At 38.2% G+C, this 22554-nt stretch overlaps 1 protein-coding gene across 1 annotated transcript in view; it reads right to left on the bottom strand.

Moving 5' to 3' along the window:
* Positions 1-22554, bottom strand: part of MBOAT2 (membrane bound O-acyltransferase domain containing 2) — a 93842-nt gene that overhangs the window by 68144 nt on the left and 3144 nt on the right. Inside the window, exons 2-3 of the mRNA XM_065059556.1 lie at positions 8100-8245; positions 4609-4686 (exon numbers count right to left, since the gene is read on the bottom strand). Coding sequence (XP_064915628.1) covers positions 4609-4686; positions 8100-8245 — 224 coding nt within the window. The remainder of the gene's footprint in view (positions 1-4608; positions 4687-8099; positions 8246-22554) is intronic.

Genomic DNA, 22554 nt, shown 5'->3' with positions numbered 1-22554 from the left:
CTCAGTGCTATACCTGTTGTTCTTTGGCAGCTACCTATGTACAGACTTTTTTATTCAAGTTACATCAATTACAAATTTGTAACTGAGAACTTATACCAGATAGTTTACGGTTGTCTGCATCAAAGAACTGTAATCATACTGGCAGGCTTCCAATCCTATATTTGCTGAAAAATTATTATTAGAAATTGATAGCATTTCTTAGTCAAACCCTTAATGATTTTTAGATATTGTTATTTCAGTCTGATTTGATGGTGACTAACTTTAGATGTTGCTTCAGATCCTCTTTTGCAGATTAAAAAAAATCTTTACCCATTATCATGTATGTTCTTCATAGACTAAGCCATCTGTGATCAAATCAAAAGCAGACAGCAATTGAAAAAACCCACACACACATACACACACAAAAACCACACAAAAACTTACATTCACCTTGATCAAGGGCCTTTAGAAAAGACAGAAGTTCAAAAAACAGCATAACTCCCATTTTTAAAAATCATGTCAGGTTATGAATGCTCTCACTTCTGAAGAGACAAAGATGCTTAAGAAAACCTTGCCAATAGTTCACAGGAGGAGTGAGAGTAGTTTGCTTGATCCATTTTGTATCTCACTGAAACCGTAACTTCTAAACACTACCTAGCATTTACAGCAATCAAGTTGTAGGCTAACTAGCAAACTTGTCTATCAATAAGTTGTGACATTCAGCATTATTACAGAATCACAGAATCACAGAATCGACTGGGTTGGAAGAGACCTCAGAGATCATCGAGTCCAACCCTTGGTCCAACTCTAGTTGGACCAAAGCCTGCCTGACAAATTAAGTGCCTCAATTAACATCCTGAGTGAATTTGCTTACTCAGATGAACATGATTTATACATCTCTTAATCTGAGATTGCTAAAATCAAATCATAAAATCTCCTCCACCCCTCCTTTCCCAAATCTCCCACTGTTTGTCAAAGCCACTGCAAGGCGCGAAGGAAAAGGGCCCAAGGCATTGCGCTGTCCCGGCTCTGGCTGCGCAAGGGAAGGAACTTAATACAGACTAATGTTTCCAAATCCCAAGGGAAGGGATAACCAGGAAGCTCCTCCACAAGGGCCAGACCAGGTAAAAATAAAGTTGTTTAAATATCACTTCACATTACCATGTTCAGACAGCTCACATACGTGAATGCAGGTACAGCACAAAGAACTGTACGTACATCAACATAAAACAGAAACACAGAACAGCCAGGGTTGGCAGGGACCTCGGGAGGTCATCTGGTCCAACCCCCAAGGACACCCAGAGCCAGCTGCCCAGGACCGTGTCCTTACAGCTTCTGAATACCTTTAAGGTGGGAGATTCCACAGCCTCTCTCGCAGTAACTAAAAGTGTTTCCTGCTGTTCAGATGGCACCTTCTGTGTTTCAGTGTGTGCCCATCACCCCTGATCCTGTCACTGGGCACCACTGAGAGGCTGGCTCCCTCCCCCAGGTATTTACACACATGGATGAGATCCCGTTGAGCCTTCTCCAGGCTCAACAGTCCCAGCTTCTTCAGCCTCTGCTCCCAGGAGAGACGCTCCAGTCCCTTCAGCAGCTTTGTGGCCCTTGTGGCACACACACACGCATGTCAGCTCCTTACAGATTTACTGCTATTATCTCAGGTCTCTGGATCCCTCATAAATTTACTTTTTGTAACTTAAATGTGCCAGAAAACAGATAAGTCTGGTTTTTTTTTTTCTTTTCTAAAGCCAGAAATAACCTCCTTAAGTTTTGGTAGTTCAGCTCCAACCTCTGGAACAAGAAAACTATCATTCTGAAACTTTAAGTATAAAACAGAAGATATCAGACATGAATATCATGTCTATCATTTGACTTTAAATTAGCACATTTAAGAAATTTAAATGACCAATTCAACAGGTATTATTTTTAAACAGATTTATTTTCTACACCAACACAGCTGGGACTTCTATATATTGTCAGTGAAGTCACTGAAAAAACTACTGACTCCAGTGAAGCAACTGTGAGCCCTGTGATTAACTTTCCCCACAGGCTGAGCAACATTATTTACCAACCATAAAATGAACAATCAAGTCAAGAGAGAGAGAGTTACCAAGAAACCTTAAAACCCCTGTCATCAAAACACATGTGCAAGCATTGCTTACATAGCTCTTAGCTAACAGTAGCCAAATGCTTTAAGGAAAAACCTTGTAGCATTTGGGATTTTGTATTTTAAGAGGAGTAGAAGAATTTCTAAGGAAAAAAACAACTAGCATAACATCTGTTACCAAATGCAAATTCATCAGAACTGAGAACCTGTTTAAACACATTTTTCAGTTTCACAATTACCTGAGCCATGAAACCATCAAATAAATATTAAGATAGCTTAGCCACAAATTAGAAGATAAGAGCTAAAAGAAAAGAGCTAAAATTGAACAATTTTTGTTAAAACTAAGTCTCAGGTAACTCATTTTCTGTTAATTAACTGTGCTCTAAAGTTGCTAAAATATAAAGGTGAGGTTTTCTTCAATATGGTCAGTTCTTCCCTCCCCACCCCACAAGCCTCAGGGTTTTATCCTTTTCTTTCTTTTCACACTCGCCTCCCTTTTCTGTTGTTCAAGTAAGGCTTTAACATACCACCTATTGTCAAGACCAACCTGGAAGCAACAGCTGCACAAGGTTCAGTTCCCTCAGGAAACTCACAAAGGTAGGAACCTTGTGGAGCAGAGACTTTTAGGATCCAAAATAAAACAACAGAGGTTTAGAAGAGTATTAGTCTCAGACTTCAAAGTCTGCTTTGCAGAACGTAGAAGTTTATCAAAAACCTTTCCTTGCTTCACATGGTAAAGAAGGCTGGCATGCCTAGCACACAGCAGCTGAACTGACAAGCAGTCCAAGAACTTCAGGTGCTTCTTACCTGTTTAAACAATTTTTAGAGAGGCTGGAGAGACTGAGGAACTGTATTAGGAAAAGAGGAGGCTTAGCGGTGACCTCATCACTCTCTAGAACTGCCTGAAGGGAAGTTATAGCCAGGTGGGGATGGGTCTCTTCTCCCAGGCAGTCAGCAATAGGACAAGGGGGCATGGGCTTAAACTCTGCCAGGGGAAATTTAGGCTGGATATTAGAAAGAAATTCTTTACAGAGAGAGTGGTCAGGCATTGGAATGGCTGCCCAGGGAGGTGCTGGACTCACTATCCCTGGGGGTTTTTAAACTGAGATTGGACATGGCACTTAGCGTCATGATCTAGTAAATGGACTGGAGTTGGACCAAGGGTTGGACTCGATGATCTCTGAGGTCTTTTCCAACCCTGTCGATTCTGTGATTCCGTGAGATGATCGAAGCTGAAAGAAAATGGTTTTCCTAATCCATACACTCATGAAATCCACATTACACCAGGCAGGGCAGGTAAAGAAACAGGAAACTTACTTCAATGAGTGAATTTAGATAATAGACAAAAATATTTTGTACACTACAAAAATGCTTTTCCAATACAAAAATAATTTGAATCCATATTTACATGTAGAGGTATCTGATGTTTTACAATTTCCAAGTTAAAGAAGCTTATGAACAATACAAATAACCTCTAACTAGAACTACCAGCCAGTGGGTCCCTCTGTGATGTACAAAGTAAATCCCCAAACTTGGGCTATGCAGGTATATATGCATACTCTGATTAGATAGATAGATAGATAGATAGATGGATAGATAGATAGATAGATAGATATACACGCACATGTTTTGCAGCAGCAAAACACTTACAGGGCCCTTCACCAGTCCTGAGGCCAGGCGGTACCAGCTGCATCCTGCGATACAGCACTCAACCTTATATTACCCCTGGGCTCCGTGCGACACGTTTTGGTTCTTTTACCAGCATCTTTCCTGACAGCCTCACACACCTCAGGAACCTATTCAAGCAAGGATTTACTATTTTACTAAACATTTATGCAGGAATTAACACAGTGGGAACCTAATTTAGTTCTGATCTCTAGGCTAGTGAAATAGTAAGATGTATGCATGCAGTAATAAAATAAATGTCTTTCTGCTTTTAAGAATGCTTGAAAAAGAGAAACAAGCACCATTCTATATGGATTCAGATACTGTTAATCTAATCATGCATTCAAGCAAACCTGAAATAATGCCCTATGTATGGAAATTTACAATAGTATTCTTAACCTAAGACAGCATTCACACCGTGTTATTCTTACAAAACAACACACCCAAAAAGGAAATGACAAACATTTAGTACCTAACAGTATTTCTCACACAAATTTTGTTGACATCTTCCTTCTTCTACCACTGGCAGTTATCAAATTACATTGAGTTAACTCATTTGTGAGACACCTAGAATTATTTATGATTAAGTAATGACAAAAAAAAGCCAGAATGCTGAGAACACAAAAGAAGTCTCAGTAGAATATTACCAATTTTAACGAGCTTTACATATTTCAAAAAGCTGGCAAAAATACTGATGAAGCCATTTTATCTCCTGGAAATAAAACCATGGTTAGCGGAATTCAAGTACTGAAATATTATGAGACAACTAGAAGTATGACATATGCACACAGTTACTAAAAAACCTAAACAGTAGCATTCTTGTAAAAGCAAAATAATATTTTACAATGGAAACTTACTTGTGCATATTTTCCACTCCTATTATGATCATGATATAGTAGGAAATTCCACTTTGTATAACAAAATGTAAGGCATACCTAGGGGGAAAAAAAATAATAGTAAACCCTCATGGCTTTTTCATTAATGCTAGTAAACTGCCTGCACGTATTTATTTAACATGAAATTAAACAGGTTTGCCAAATTTTAACTCCATCACTGCTTCCAGCAAAGCCTTTTGTTCTATTTAGGTTTCCTACAGCCCTGCCTTCTGTTGAGAGTTTTGCCCTTTAGCACAACACAGACAGCAGCAATTAACAAAAACTACAGACTTGGCTAGAACTCATAAACAAGAAGATAGTAAATACTGGTAATCCTTAAAATACAAGGATTCTATCCCATAATACTTCCACCTGGCATTATTTCATGTACAAATAACATTAATATTTTGTGGTTCAATTTCCATACTCATCTTTTATCTGTTTCCAACAACAGGTATCTCTGATAAGGCAAACAATATCTTAGTTCCACAATATCTGCATATGGGAGGACTTCCCAGTCAATATAAATGGTAACTCTGTACAGCCAGTCTATTTACCCCAGGTCATAAAGGGATCATGGCGATGATGGTCTCGAAAACACAAAAAAAAAACCCCTGCGTACCGCAAACCCACAGATTTATTTAACAAAGGTGTTCTAACCTCTTGTTCTTATTTACTTTTCACAGCTTACCACACCATCCTTGTTTGGGAGGTTTGTTTTGTTTTTAAAGAGAGAGCACTAGCAGAGCACTGCTGGCAAACCACCGGGGAAAAGCATCTGATAGGTTGATTCTCTTTGGCTCTGGTACTGTAAGTGCCTCAGCAGCACACTTACATGTGCTGAATGACACAACAATCTAGTTTTGGAATTTTTCCCATCAAAAACAGCTACTATTTTGTTATATGGATACTTCCTTTCGGCTTATCATCAGCAATTTCCTAATTTCACAAGTCATCTATTCATACAGAACTGTCTTCAAAAGCTTTCAAAAAGAAACCCAGTTCTATTTAGCTAAAATCCCACAAAGTCTACACATGATGAACTGTGGGAAAACAATTCACTTCATTATTAACTGACCTTGAAAATCTGGGCTTTTAACAGAAGGTCCAATCTGCACACACTGCCATGCTTCACTACTAGCTAGTCTCAACTAAGATATGACTACCTAAAATTCAAATGCACGTTTAATTTAAGCAATTGCCAATTAAAAACATATTCACTTTTTCTTTTCATAGCAGCCATGTATTACGAACATTGTGTAGCAAAAACAGGCATTAGTGAAATGACAGAAATTTAAGTGGTTTGCTTCTTAAATGGAGAAAGGGACATGATAAAATATCAAAACCTGACCAAAATGGGGCTGACATGTAGTACTACATCAGGATTACACTCTCTGAAAATAGTTCTCTTCCAGCGTTGTTAACGGTCGCAGTATGATTGATCTCCAATTCAAAAATTAAAAGGGAAACATTTAAATACAAACTAAAATAGTACATTTTAGCTATATACAAAGGGTATTCTAGGCCTTTTATGCTATTTGCTGTTGTCCCAAGGAAATTATTCCTTCTCTTCCTGTCCTACACCACTACCACAAGCACTACAAATGTGACTAAAAACTAACATACCCGAAATTGAAGAGGACAACATAATGACTAATAAATATTGTAACAAGGATTGTAACCTATACATATACTCAGATTCCTTGGGGATGGGGGAGTGGAACCAAACAAAACTCTTGAAAAACATGCTTGCGTAACACATACTTAAGCAATAGGAAAAAGAGTTGGCACAAGTGCAACAGAAGTATCAGCTTTCTGAAAACATATACTTTTAACAGTTCAAATTATGTTCTTTTCAGCATTTTTAAAAAGCTTTTAGTTCCATGATTGCAAGAAAAAAATCTTTTCGTAAAACAGAAATTAATTACTGAAATAATTGCTTTAAGTATGATCCAAAATGAACCAGAATAATCAGGATTTCTACTATGGCATATAATTTCTCTCAAATTTCTTTTCCAGTGTGTATTGCCAATGAGAAGCTTCTACAAACCTTTATTTCTGTCTGTTGGGGATGGAGATTGTTTCTTTCTAAAGTCGTTGATCCCCATATTTCAGACATGAATATATTGTTAACACTTTCTAATTACAAGCGACAATTAGCAATATCTGTTTCCAATACAATGGATACAGAATGTGCTTCGAAAGCTTACACAGCTCTCACAAAAACCACACAGCGGAGCACCTATCTCCTGCATCATCCTGCTCATTTGGTGCTAAAACTGGAAGTATTTGTCATCAGATCATTCTCTGAAAGCAGAACACCACAGCCAAAAGTTTAAGAAATGCACAGGAGTTATGGAATTGCATATACAGGTAAATTGCACATGGAAATCCAAATAATAAAACCTACTGATTTTCCTTCCCTAAATTTAAAAGTAATACATATCAACTCATGTTGAGAAGCCTCTCCAACATGTCAACGCAGAGGCCAAATCTGTGGTTTGGAATTCCAAGATTTATTCATACACACGCTGTTTGTGCACACAGTGTGCACCTTCCCACCTGCACAACAGCCTGATTAATTCCCCCTAGTTCAGCAATAGTCAGTATAAGTCTTCTATATACTTAACGCCAAGCAAGCACTTTGTTTACCATGCAATTGAACAAAACTGGCAATTAATTAATCTTAAACCAGCCTGGGAAAATGAGAGCCATTTAGTAAGCTATTTGTGAACACAAAAAAAAAATTTGCTCAACTAAATGCATATCCTTTATTAGACCTACTAAAATTCTGGCTTGCTACACTGTGAAAAGATCAAGATGTGAAAACAGCAGTCAGAGAAAATTTGTGTTAAAAAGAAAAAACACACACCCACCAAAAGAACAAAACAAAACACGCCTTCCCTCCAAAACATAAGAGAGGCCTCTCCTCCCCCCAAACACTCTCAAATTGAGACCAGGCCCTTTCCAGGTATTTTTTCATCAGTACTGCAGTTCTGGCCACTCTTCCTCCAAAATGTCAGACTATATTCAATATTCAGAAAAAGACACAGCAAGTTATGTCATGCAGTGAATATGAAGAGAAATTACCTTAGTCAGCACACCTGTGCTGTGCCTCAAGAAAATACTTCTCAAGCAATTTTACAGAAAAGCTGGTACAAATTAAACAAACTGCACTTGCTTCATCCTCCCAAAACAGCATGTTACTTACCAGTGTGCAAATGGAAGATCTTTCAAAATTTGTGCCCTGCATCAGAAAATTTAAGCTAAATCTAAGCTTTAAATTTTAAATCTAAGCTTTTAAATTTAAATTTCCCATTAAATTTAAATTCTAAATCTAAGCTTTTAAATTTAAGCTACATCATTTGCAGCAGTTAAAAACCATAGAATTAGATCATTCTTCATAACACTTTCCTGCAAACAAGAAATGAAAATCTACAAGTCCCTGAAAAGTGAATTTAAGTGCAACTTACCATCCAAAACAAAAAAGTGCAAGATAGAGGCCCAGGAGGGTTGCAACAACATGCCTTATAAATGGGCTAGTTTTGCTTGAATGAAGGTATGTTCGAAACCAAATAGCCGCAAGCAAGGCAAACAGTTGGCACACTACAAAGTTGACCTGTATAAAAAAAGAAAAAAGTTGTCACACACTTGTGTATTAAAGATTAACAGAAATACTCAATCAATCAATGTGCAGAACCTCTGGCTCTGCCACAGCTCTTAGCACGTCAGCCTCAGAGAGCTTCTCCCAAGAACCCCCCTCCATAGAGCACAAACCAGTGCTCTCCTGAGCAGCTGAGAAGAAAACACAGATCAAACCTGTAGAAGCACCCTATGAACCAAGAAAAAAAATAATAATTTGTATGTATCTTCCCGTAAATTTTCTGTATACCAAACCACTCCATCAACCATGGAATCACTTATATTCTCCCAGTAGCGTGAAGACCCAGGTTGGGTTTTCACTTGGATTTTTGAAATAAAACCATATCAGCTACACAGATCCCTGGCAGATCACTTCAGTGTCCCGTGCAGAAGCAGAGCTCAACAAAGTGCACTTCAGTGGTACATAATCAGATAAACAGCTTGGCTGCGCACTGGACTTTCTTCTTGTACATTCAAGTAACATAGTTTCGGAAATTCCTCCTCGCTTCAGGCCATTTATTCTAGAAGATAGAAAATCTCTTGTATATTAAATATTTAAAGACATTAGGGCACTGAAAAATTGAATTAAAAAAATACAAACCAATGAGCAGAAAAGAATCATTCTGACTGTGGCCTGGAAAAAAAATTAACAGTAAGAGCATAATAAAGAAACAATTTCCTCAAATACAGTAACCGCTACCAAAACTGGCTTAAGCTACAGAAAGCTGGATGAATTCCTTTATTTAGAAAAGAACATTTCCCATCCCATGGATTTTTTTTCTGCTGCAGAAAACTGCCTAACAATGTTCTGTGTCTAATAGCATCATCCCAAGTCAACCTAAGCAACAGTTTGGGGACCACTCCCTCAGGTCATAAGCACTTCAATACAAGACGCTTGCACACACCGCACGCTTGACTGGCCCTTAGCACAACAGCGTTTCAGCCTCTTTGATGTCACTTAGCTGAAATATATACTTTATTCTAATACTACAGGGTACAATGACAACAGTTTTTATATTAATGACAACAGGCCTAAGATTGATGTTTGCAGGAACACAGTGCACGCCTCTAGTGCTATAATTCAGCCAGTCCATTCCTTCATCATTTTTCAGGCAAGCTTCAGGCAGTAACAGGTAAAGGTCTGAACGTATGTAAACATGGTAATATTTCCAGTAGAAGCTAAATAACACCAACTTTGTACAGAACTATCATCTTTGTAACAATTGCATAGATTTCCCATTTGCAAATACAAGGATAATTCCCCTTTTTCTGAACCACCCTAAAATCTTCTGTAATACCAAGTTCCACAGCCATTAAGTGCTGACAGGGAAAGAGGCTCAGAAGACAGGGCTGCTCTTTTTAACAAGAGTAGTTCCCTAAACTAAACCATCACATACACCTTACCATCCATTCTCTTATTCCCACATCCACATTATGCTTTTAACAGCATTTTAAAAATTCTAAATGAATGAGGAAATATTCTTTCAGGGTATGACTTGACCTGTTTTCTCTCCTTTGTAAGCAATGATGCAAATGAAACAGAGCAAGGTTTATAACTCTGGACGAATCTGTGGATTTAGTGGAAAGGTTTCATACAAAACTGTCAAGTTTAATGAGCCACTGACAGGGAAACAAACTCATAACATTTTTTTAAAAAATAGAAGCCAAGAAATAAAAAAAAAAAATGAAAAAAAAAGCCAAATCACCTAACTATGAATTCAGTCTCAATATTTGTGTTTGATATTTACTACAGAAATCAAGCTATGTATATATCACAGAGCGTGTTACTGACCCAAAAAATTGTCACCCAAGACATATTAGGAGGTAGAGGGAGACAGAGGAGAAAACTGGGACAGATACACTGTGAAGCTGAGGTGGAAAGACAGAGGGAAGGAAATGGGGATGAATACCTGTGTCCATAAGCGATAGCACAGTGGACAAGTCAGCATTGCTGGTTTTACTGAACATCCAGACATCACTGTTTTGGCTGCATTACAGATAATTTGCCTGTTGGTGTCTCATGATGTCCCTCTTTTCCAGATTACCTCTCCAAGGAGGGTAGCAAGACCCAGGGAAGAAAAATAGGCATCATCTGGCACTTACTGTTACCATGGCAAAGGGGAGAAGCGCTTGGCATCTCTGACCTGTATCATCATCTCTCAAAACCAAACTTGAATTTCACAATTCAGGGTGAGCCTGCAGGTTCAGGAATGTGGAAAAGCCTCATGAAAATGTGCAAAGCGAATCTGAACAAAGTGTCCCCTCTTCGCTCCCTACCTGCTGACTCCTTTCCCGAGTGCTTGCTCTTGCTTAGTTACTAACCCAAATGACCAAAATCCCTATCTGAAAAACAGTAACTCGTTAAACCAAAACCCCACCTCCCTCCATAAGAATATTTTGAGAACAGCAATAAAATTCAGACCAACCCCAAAAGCAAAAGTTCCAAGGATGTCAATTCATTATGTTCGTGTTTTGCACACACAACTAAATGACTCAAGCAACACAATCTTGTTCTGAAAGCCTTCCTCGCAAGTGGCTCCAGAACTACTAGTGTGTATTTATAAACTGCTTTTCCCAAAATCTGCACAAACATACGCATACTTGGATGCACGAAGGACATTACCAGGATGTTCACACACCGCCCTGTGTTTCTTCTCTACTCTTAACAATCCAATCCTGACACTTGCCTCATTGTGTACCAAATGCCGATTACAAAGCACCAAAGGTTTTGCAGACTTGTATCACATCAAATCCTCCCGAAGCTTTAAAGACATATTTGTAAAACCAAGCTATGAAGCAGTTAAGATTTGTGAGCCATGCAGCTTCAGTTTAGCCCTTACGCATACCTGCTTCTGATAATATTCTTTCTGCTGCTTTATTCCATTTTCGCCAGCAGGATTTCTGCTTCATTCAGCAAAAAGACAATTGACGGTTTTTGCTCTCATTCTATGACCCATTAAATGCTTACCATCTGCATCCTGTACTGAATAGAAACACCTTACATTTCCCCATAGACATGCTTATGCAGTTCTGTCCTAAATGTGGGAAGCCTACATAAAATAAATGTAAACATTGCAAGATCATTATTCCTATTCCTGTTCGAAAGGTGGTTGACTGGCACACAGCGATGAAAACCCAGTGGGTAAAATAAATGCCCACTAACTTTGGTTCCCCATTTTCAGACACTCAGTGCCTAGTTCTTCAGTCAGTACTTTTAACACAACTTAAACTGAAGCTGTACTCTGAAAATATAACTTCAGCTGCTATTTTGAATATCAGCATGCCCATAAATCAGGCCCAAAGTATCTCAAAATGCAAGCAAAACTGAAAATCATCACTACAACATACTTTCATCATCTTGTTTCTCCAGGTCACTCAGACTCTGTGGTTTACTACTGATTTGTATTCTGAATAAGAGAAGGAGCTCATATGGAAGAGCATGTAGCTGCCACTGGGCTGTGTTACAGTCACAAAGGTAATCTTCATCTGACACTTTTCTGCTATTACAGGCTATATATTCACTTGGTAAACACTTTGAATATCTGATTTCTTACATTTTATAAAGAAATGGAAAGCACAGCATATATATCACAAAGTCGAAGCTTATTTGTTTGCAATTACCTGTGGCTGCTTCAGTACAAAGCATAGATATCTACCACTTTAGCTATTAGAAACAGGTATTAATTTCCACATGGAAATAAGTGTAAACCCTTACCAATCCTATAGAGGGTAGAAAGAGAAATGGACTATATGGGCTCCCAAATTGTATCCCATTCACTTCTAATTCCAGCTGCAAGACAATGTGTGCATCTGTACAGTGTTTTAGTTCAGATCAGGAGAGGGCTTCTGCAGCAAATCTCCCAGTCATCCTTGCTTCAGATGCTTTGGTGTGCATTGTATTGGTGTCCAAATACACAAACCTGATTTCTTTTAAGCTAAACCAAACTAGAATATCTGTTCCAAAGGTCAGTGTTCATATAGCCCATGGACTGACCCAAGGCAAAAGCAGTATTTCCCAAAATAATTGTAGGATCAATGTTGGATCCTCAGTGCCAATCACTAAATTCCACAGAAGCCTTCCTCCTGTACTGCACTACTTGCTGAAGTAAACAAAGCCAAAATTTAACATTTAGCTTTTTCCTAATTGCATCTCCCATCTTAACCCACACTGACCCATGTGGAGTTGACATATGGCTTCACTGTATCCTCACACTGAGATACGTGAAGAACTGAAGATATACAACTTGCCTTGAAATAGAGCACAAAAATTATCTGGCTTCCTAGCAGACCGATGGAACAGCCATTCAGACAGCAAGAGAGCAAGAACAAGGACAGAGCTGGGCATCACCATCACGAAAGCTTCCACAAAAGCCAGGTGCTTAAACAAGCAGTTATTTTGTTGGCAAATGTTATATACAGTAACTTCAACATCTGGGAGCAGTGCACTTGCGTACCTTTTGAAAACTTAGGTCAAGCTCTTATTACATTGTTTCATATACACTGTTTAAGAACTTCATGACTCGGTCAGACATGAGCAGAACACCCACAAAGACAACACATTCCCAAAAGCAGCATGATTAACTCCTCAAACCAAATTCTAACTTGTCCCCTGTGCCTCAAATTAGTAAAACCTGTTCCAATCAGCATCTCCATTTTATAAAATAAATAAGAAGTGGCCCAATCCACTTAAAGCTGAGACTTCCTCGGGAAAAAATTCTGATGCAGTTGTATGGAAGAGCAAGTTTCACCCTCAATAGTTATAATTTAGCACATGTGTAAGAAAACAAACACAGAATATTTTACCTCCTCAGGTACAGCTCAGCTTATAATGAGAGTAACACCTCAAAGTCCCACCTAGAGAGCAACATGTAATGGAAAATCATGTGCACAGAAGAATAAAAAATTTACACTGATAATATAAATTGCTAGCACTGGTTACTCAGCAATGATTAATGTAGGTGTGTGTTAAATAACACTTAGACATACTAAGCTATTACAAAACCTGCTGTATGTACTCTGGCAATTTGAAAATTAAGTCAACTACTTTGGTGCAAGACCGGTGACACAGCTAGTGCAGTTTACAGGCACGCTTTGTGCCGAATGTAACTCTAAAACATGAGCATAAATTCACAGTTTCAATGTTTGACGTAGCTACAGAAAATGCAAACCCATTGTCATTAACTGCACTAAGCTATCTACATAAAAAAAATTCCCATTTGCGCATAAAAGTCATAAGAAAGTTTATAATAAAACTTTTAAAGACATCTATTCAAGTCTTTTAAAAATGTAAAAGTAATTTATGCCATGCATTTGTAAAAACAAAGTTATTTCTTAGGGAAAAAAAAAAAAAGTGTTTGAGGGATCAAACCTTTACATGTAGCAAAAGAAAAGGAGAAAAAGGTCGCTGACAGCTACAAGGATTTTCACCATCAAGAGAAAGTCTGGCAAAACATTTAATTTGAACCGCGAGAAATCTCAAACCTTCCGATATAGGCAGCATCTTTAATAAACCATTAAAGAAGTTTTTAAACTCCATGTTAAAAAGAAATATGGAAGCAAATATTATTTATCCTACAAAACTGATTTTTAATACACTACTGTGCCATTTTTATCCACTAATTCAGGTTTTAGGCTAAGCTTCCTCTTCATATCAGCTTCTTTTTAATATCAAAAGCCAATCGTTGCAGCCAAACCCTCCAGAATCGTGCTATTTCACAGCACAGAAGGCATTTGCCTCATTCAAAAAAGCAGCCAAAGCAGCAGGGGAATTTAACTGATATAGATAATTCCTAATTGGACGGCACAATTAATCATACAGGCCCACACGGCCTACAATCCACTGAGAAGCAGCAACACGACTGTATAAAGTTTTGCACACCAGCTCTACCAAGGCACCGAGAGGCACTTAAAACCAAAACACAGACTATGAAGTACAAGAGAAACAGTGGTCTAGAGGCTAAAGCACCAAATAAAATTCAGGAATGCTGCATTTTACGCTCTTCTGTCAATGTCACACATAACCTCCTTGGAATTTATGTCATCTTTGTGCTTTGTATTTTCTCATTTTTAACAAATCTTCTCTGTTCAGAAGGAAAAAAAAAAGTATTCAAACCTGCAAACCGCAATGAATGCCTGTGGCCTCAATAACACACTCTGGATGAATTAAAGCCCATGTGGGTTTTTTGCTTGGTTTGGTTGGTTGGTTTTGTATGGTATTTTTGTTTGTTTTAAGCTGTTAATTTAAAAATTAAAAAGGCAGTATAGTTCTCACTGCTGATGAAATAGGCTTTGGAAAATGGTCACCTAAATATAAGCAGAAGCACTGAATCCTACCCGATCATGCACAGTGCCTAAAATAATAGTTTCAAGATGCAAGATCTGTCGCTTGTAACAGTCAATAACCTGCAGAGACAATGAATCTACAGCCACAGATTCAGGGTTTTTACCCATTTCACCACACCATGGCATGTCTCCTCCATGGAATTCAGTTTTTCTGAGCTGCAAGATGCCAGCACCCTTTCTCTCCCTGTCTCCAGCCATTTTTGGCCCACCACCCTGCCACAGAAATAAAGTTATCACAGATGCTTCCTGCCTTGGCTGACAGGGCTAGTGAGCAAGGTGCATGGGGCAGAATTCCTGTTCTCCCATCTTATGGCTCTATTTTCAACAAACAGTTATTAGAGAGAAAAGACATTTTAAAAAAACGTGTTATAACATGAACTACAAAAACTCTTTGAAAAGAGCTCTTGCAAGAGCTGGGAGATCAAGACAGAATAATGCACATTTTATTTAAAAAGAAGAACTGATCTTAAAGCTGAAGCTTTGATTTTTTTTTTCCTGAGTCTATAGGGCTATTTTACTAGCAGCAATATTATAAAAACACAAACTTCTCCAAGCATCATATTTGTCGATACATACTTGTCAAAAATTGCCCAACTTTATCACAATTAATGAAGCCTCGGTTGTGCCTTGTTTCTCAAATGTCAGTATTTTCTTGTTCTTGCTGCCTGCTAGGTCAAAACCATTTCCCTTTTCCACCAAAACAACCAGCTAAGGAATTAAAAACAACTACAGATGTTCACAAAAAGCTATTAATACTTATAACGCAGGAGAGCTGATGCTTTTTGCAGAGCCACCAGACAGCAGTACAGATGGATCTTCTTCTGCCCAATTGCTAACCTTCATCCCGTATAAAAGAAAACTAACAGTTTGTACAATTATCCAATAATTGCTTACTGCCGAACTACTAAGAGCTGAAAGAGCTCTTATTCTGAAGAGTCAGAATAAGTATCATTTGAAAGCCAACGATCAATTTTCCAACTATTTGCTGAAAATTGCTGCCCTGATACTTTAAAAAAAAAAAGGGGGGGGGGAAAAAATAAGGAAAAAATAACAATTTCCACAGTAAAGCTGAAAAAAAAGCAATTCCGTGACAAAAATAAAAATCAAATGTGTGGTAATTTTCTTCAATTTATTGGGAAATGTCAGAAAGAGAAGTCCAGAGACAATGGTACAGGTATCTGATAAAGGTGAGGGACACTCAAAAGATTAATAAGGAGAACTCTTCTTGTTTAACTGATAGAAAGAAACAGGGATCCCTCTTTCAACTCAAAGATCGTAAATTTTGTGGCAATGCTTTCATATGCAGTTTTTGATCAAACAATAACAAGTGTCTTCCATGATGAAAATGTGGCTAATTAAGAGTCCTGCCCTTCAGGCTCAACCTCACTTCATGGTTGAAATCTGCAGAAATGGAGGAGAAGCAGTAATGCTTATTTTAAGGTAGTATCCATATGGGAGATGTTTATGTTAAGGCAGTGTGCGCTTTGTAGCAAAGTCTGTTACTGTGTGTTTATATAGTACCAAATATAAAGGAACACTCATTTTCAGACGAGACTTCCAAGCACAGCCCCTCTAATAGCAGCCACTTCCTTCAAGTCCATACTCGAAACATTTGTGTCTATCAACTTTGACACCACTGGCAAAGCTTTTTAATGCTGCACAAATATACTTCATCTTCATATGAATGCACTGGCAGCTGTAAGGACTTACTCATCAGATTCTGAATGCTTTCTTTCCAAGCTGATTTCAGTCCAAAACATCAAAGACAGCCATGACATAACATTAATAATAGTACTTCTATTTCCAGTATTAACTTGAGTCTCTAGCTTGTAGTTCTTAATAATGCTGGAGAGAGCGAAGAACATCATGAAGTACATGATGTGGGCACAAGTATTATAATCTGGTTTGTTCAATGAATGAGCATCAAATCCAATAAGCTATTTCAAACAAGGCTTATTAAACCATTACTCAGAATTACTCTAAGAAAAACCGTATGAATAAAGATGCAAAATGAAACATCAATGTACACATTTTACAGTAGAAACAAGTAAAACTAATTCATTAAAGATAGCAAGATGTCAGCTGAAGGGTGTTCTCTTTGATGAGCTCTTGAGGACTCAGCATTATAGACTCTGAGCTGTCACATGTAACAGCGACTTATCCACAGAACAGACAAAAACCAGGAAACAAGTTGGTTCAAAGATGAAACTGGACTAATAGTACTGGGTTGGGGTTCTTGCTTGTGTGCTTTGTTTTGCTTTTCTTCTCTCCTCAACATCAACAGGGACCTAAAGCACTTGCTCCTGTTGAGCAAAAACTGGTTTGGTCAGTTAAGGGCTACAGAGCTCAGACTATCAGGGAAAATGGGTTTACGACACTGAAACACAACAGCCTGGCATTATGTTGGCAAAACACTGTTCCAGACAAAGACCAGCTGAGCTATGACATTTTCAGAAGTGTGGCTTTTTGTCACATACACATGCATATAGTCATCAACCTCCAAATCTCTACTCTTTGTCACATAAGTGTCATCAGTATACAATATATTCAAATGTGTATTTGAGCAATAAGGTTTTATTTAATGCCCAGAGAAACACTAAAGTGACTGAAATTTTGTAAAAACTTTACCATTTTCTCACTTTCCTAGCCGCTTAAAAAATAAAGCAAAATAATTAACATCTCTGGAGGTATCCTTCTCAAATGCAACTGGAAACAGACACTTTTCTCCATTAAGATCTACCTCAATACTATTATATTCTGCTGATATGTGAGAAACTGAAAACCATCTTAAAATAAACAAAACACAGATAGTAACACTCTCTTGTCTGTATAGCCTGCAGAAATCCAGTAACAGGAGTAGTCGACTTAATTAGCAAGTAAAACTAATGTTCTCCATCTTTATGAGAGTCAGCTTCTCAGTGTTCTCCATGGGGGGAAAAAAAAAAGAAAAAAGAAAGGAGTTTACCATGCTCTGCCTTGAATGAACTACTGTTCAGCTCAGTCTCTACTCCCCCATGTCCATTATCCTCCTGCTCTTCCCAGCTGAGGAATCATCTGCATGAAATCAGCCACCTACGAAGTCTCCAAGCACAACAGCCCTGAAAACATTTGCAACACACAGCAACCTGCAGAAGTAATGAACACTACTTCGAGCTGTTAGAGTTTTTCAAATTAATTCCATTTTCTTTTATAATATTTTAGTAACATCTAAAATTATGCTTCCATTTTAAGATATTTTATCTAACTTCTTATATTCAATCCCATTACAGATAATAATTTATTAACACATTCCAAGGTTAGACCATCTACAGATCTGGTAGCCATCACTGGGCTTCTAACAATATTCCTGCAGATTCACAGTGGCCTCAACTTCTGTCTAGCTTTTCTACTGTGAAAAATAAAAACCCATTCACTATGTTTTGGGCTGTCAGTTCACTTTTTGAGTGACATGCTTAGTCATTGCTGAATTATTAATTTTATATATATATATATATATATATACACACACACCTATATATGAATGATTGACAGGAAGCAGCAGAATGAAGAGCATTACTCAGCCAGCAGGCAGGTTGGAAAGCTGAAGAATGATCTATATGGGTAGCATATGCCACTGTAGGTATACAAACAGTGTGCTCACAAGCCATGTTTCAGGATAACAGTACCTCCTTCGGCAGCTTGGGTCACTTTAACTAGAAGTAAAAGAAAACACCAAAGTCCCAGCTACAGCAAATCACACCATTACAGCCAAACCCAAAATAGCTTCTTCACCTTTGGATACATTATTCCACAATAAAAGGCAGAGTTATGGATGGTTTCCTTTACAAAAGATGGCTTACCTGCCAAAAACATCACTTAAAACAAGCAGACATAACTAGCATTTACTTAAATTTACAGACAAATGGAAATTGCCAAACAGCTTTGTTCACTTGAACAAGTGCTATAAGTCTAATAATAACTGATGTTGAATTTAAAGTACTTTCCAAAGGAAAGAGGGAAAACAAAATATCCATACTCAAGAACTGCATCAACACTTTCTGTAAAAAAAGAAAAGAAAAAAAGCTGTGAAGATGCACATATTAAGTAAACTGCCTTTCAGCTGGGTATGTGTAGTTCTTCTCACCTTCCAGTGAAAAAACAAAACCCCACAGTCTAGATTCTCTCACTCAAAGGCCTGGAAAACAAGAAAAAAACCCTGGACATCTGTTAATTAGGAAACATGCACGTTAGTCAAAATAATAAATGTGAAGATGACACGCCACAATCAAGCTGCAAAGGATGTATCACTGTGCTTTATCAGCTCAACACAGGAACAGGTAAACAGGAGTTAAATCAACAAATATCAGGGCTACTGAATGATAAAGATAACTGAAATAAGTTTTTTCGGTTTTCAGAACTCTTGTTTCAAGTCAGCACTGTACCTGAGAAAAAGCACACAGAGGGAAAGGATCTGCGTACCTGTGGTACAACAGATTTACAGCAGTAACACTTCAAAGACAGAGCAACACAGTGGTAAATATGTACTCAGTAAATAAGTGACTCTCGTAATCTTCCTTATGTCTTATTGTTTTTATGTTATTCGCCTGTTCTTTGGACACCCCCTGTATTTCTTTTCGACATTCCAGGACTGCAGTATTTTTGTAGCAATTTCTGAACTGTATTTTGAATTCAGAAACAGCTTGTACTGTGGCAAACATAGGTCAGTAAGTGTTCACACTTACACCACATTAATGAACTGCCTAAGGATGGGAAAAACAATTTGACAAAACAAAGCAGGTGACTATAGGCTGTTCAGGTAAAGACTGTTTATTTTAGATGTTTACTGTAGAAACCTTGGGCTGTAATTATATTTGAGTTTTCCACTGCTTCACAAAAACCTGGAGAAAACATACCCAGTATGAAAGTGAGCAAGAGTGTATCAGAATGAAAATTCACTGCTGCCTCCCTAAAAATTAAAATTTAAAGTAGCTCTATACTTTATGTCCTCACAACAATATTCACGAACCTGAATTAAATATAAGTATTTATTTCTTGCACTAAATCTTTCTGCGCCTTAATAGATGGGTTCATCTTTTCCAGCACCGTAACCAGAGTCTGCTTTCCTTTCCAATTCTGCCCATTACAGCATCCACTCCTTCATTCAAGATAGTTGCCTTCCCTTCCCAATTTTTTCTCTTATCCCAAGAGCTTCATCCTTCTTTACACGTTTTTTCATTTTGGAGTATCTTCAACCAACAATACCAGGAGAGTTAAGTCAACACCCAAACATGAATCCCAAAATCTGGGAAGGGTGTCAATGCAGAGAGACTAGGACCCTTCTGATGATATATTCTCTCCCAGTAGTTCAAAGGGAAGCTAAGAAACTGATAAAAACACCATCCCAGGACTTTGCTAGTGAATCCAAACACCTCAAAACATCCAGTCATTGAGAACAGCACATACAGATGGAGAAAGGGCCTTTGTCCAGCTTCCTTTCACCTACTACAGTCTCCATCTATTGTCATGGGAGGTGTCTAGTGGAAGGTGTCACTGCCGATGGCCAGAGGGTTGGAACTAGGTCATCTTTATGGTTCCTTCCAGCCCAAACCATTCCGTGATGCCCCGCTTGTGGCTTTGCTATCCACCCTTTGGTCTTCTGACTGTTGCTAGCAGTGGGTAAGCAAAGCACAGAGCAAAGCAGTGGCACAATTTTCTTACCCCATCACTCCCTCATCTTTAGTGTTTGGATTTGACACACTCACAAATGCTTCTTTTCCTCACTTCTATTACTCATAAGTTTCCTGGGTCACATCAGGAAAAAAACAGTAACATGCTGCTCTGTATTTCACACCTGCACACAAGGGTCTAAGAATAAATGTTAAAAGAGAATAAAACCTGAGACACTCCTCACTTTATTCTTTTTTATAGTTTCATAATGCTTAATACAAATACTAGGCCAACTAAATTCTGGACAGCTATACAGGACAAACTTTTTTATTTCCACTCCATGTTTAGACAAAAAGGGGTTTTATCAGACTAAAGCATTTTAATCCTCAGTACTCAGGTTGCCTTGGCAGAAAACAAGGGAGGCTGAGGCATCACCAATGCCCAAAACTTTCTGAAAGAACAGAGTGCTAACTAGGAGACACATCCAGATGTTGCCTGCAGGCAGATCACGCACATACAGCCTCTCCAAATGCTGCAATCTCAAAGTGAGTCTCTACATCACCTCCAAGCCTGCTCTTCAACCTAAACTCCAGCTGTGGCTTATCTCCAAAGCACAAAGTAAAAAATTTGCGGATATATCTTGCCAGCCATGTGCATGGAAGAAATGAACATTTCAGACATACGTAAGAGGAAAAAAGATCTTGCCCACTCTCCTTGAAGGCAACAAGGTGAAACATGAAGGCTCAACATATGTCAATGATACTTGCTTTTATGTGGAACTTAGTGCGTTAAGCACATGTTGAAAGCAACCTGGCTAATCCTTTGCACAAAGAAGCACATGCAGAAAATTATGCAAAGATATAGATGGAGCAGACTGGCCTGTGATGACCAGATTCATGGAGTACATATGATTTATACCGTTCACGTTTAGGAGGACTTGGATTTTAATGCTTATTATTTATAAAAGGTCAGTTTAGATTCTTTGAAGGTTGATGGTACTTGTATAGAAAATTATATTTATTCTACACAAATGAGCAAATTTATTCAAATAAAAGCTAAAATCAGACTGTGGGGGAAGAAAAAACACCAACCAAGAAAACTGTGGGAACAGCAAGGTGTTGGTTTTTTTTTCGTTGAAAAGTAACACTGTCTATCTTTACATCCTGGAATTTATGTGAAGTGCATAATCATAAACACGACATTTTATTCAGTCTGTACATCTCCACGTGGCTATACTGCTAGCAGTTGGAACCATACTATCTTTTCTTATCTAGAAGATAATCACTCAAGTTCAGTTGATCCAGTTGTTCAGATCATATTGCAAGATCTAAAGATCAATCTCTTAGACAAACCATGCAAAAAGTTGACACTCACATATTGTTACAGTCAATCTCCTATCTCCCCTGCTCAGCTGCCCCTCCAGTAGAGTTATCTGTTTCTATGGCAAATGAAGGGCATTAGTAACCCACATAATTTTTGCCGATTTGCAGTTAAAAAATTTGCTCCCTCTGGTGGAAGCAGTGAAAGCAAAGGTTGTTCTCTGAACTCACCTCACCCTGCGAAGACCTAAAAGCAAAAAGAAAGCTTGGCTCTCCAAGAACCACTCTCGTCTCTCAGCACATTTAAATATCTCCCATTTAATGACAGGCAGGCTGACATGTCATCAAGAGAAGTCATTTGTCAATAGACAATCAGCAAGACAATGCCAGAACTAGAAACTGACCCAGGTCCAATGCGCTATTTGTCACAATTTACCTCTGAGAAAGAAGAAAGTGGCAGAGGCACAAATACAACATGAGTACACACAGGAAAAACAGCAGGCTAGGTGAGAGACATAACTATAATAAAATTGCAACCTCAATGCATTATGCAATACATGATTCTCTAGCAGCCTGTTTTTTATGATAATCCTTCCCATACTTCTCTTTAGCTCTCAGGGGCAGTAAGGATAAAACTGAATTTATTCCCTCTCTCCCCCAGCAAGACAGAGGGTTATACTGTGGTACGTTAACATACATTCATTCATTAAAGACCCCAGGTGATACAGTTGCCAATGGGATTCTTCCTTTTCCGAGCAGCAAAGAGACTCTCCAAGAAGTGAAAAGATACAGTCCTTACTTCAGGCTTTTCACCACCAAGGAGCATTTTTTTTCCCTTTATAATAAAATACAAAAGAAAGGTGTGCAAGTTTGCCTTCCCAAATCTACAGAGATAATCATAGGTTCTTGTTCACACTGAGCATCCTCCCTTGCACCACAAGACTTAAAATAACAATAGAAAAATTGGAACAAGAAGCCT

Source organism: Columba livia, chromosome 3, assembly GCF_036013475.1.
Source record: "Columba livia isolate bColLiv1 breed racing homer chromosome 3, bColLiv1.pat.W.v2, whole genome shotgun sequence".
Lineage (NCBI taxonomy): Eukaryota > Metazoa > Chordata > Aves > Columbiformes > Columbidae > Columba > Columba livia.
Note: the sequence above shows the minus strand (reverse complement) of the source record. Positions and strands in the feature narration are given on the sequence as shown.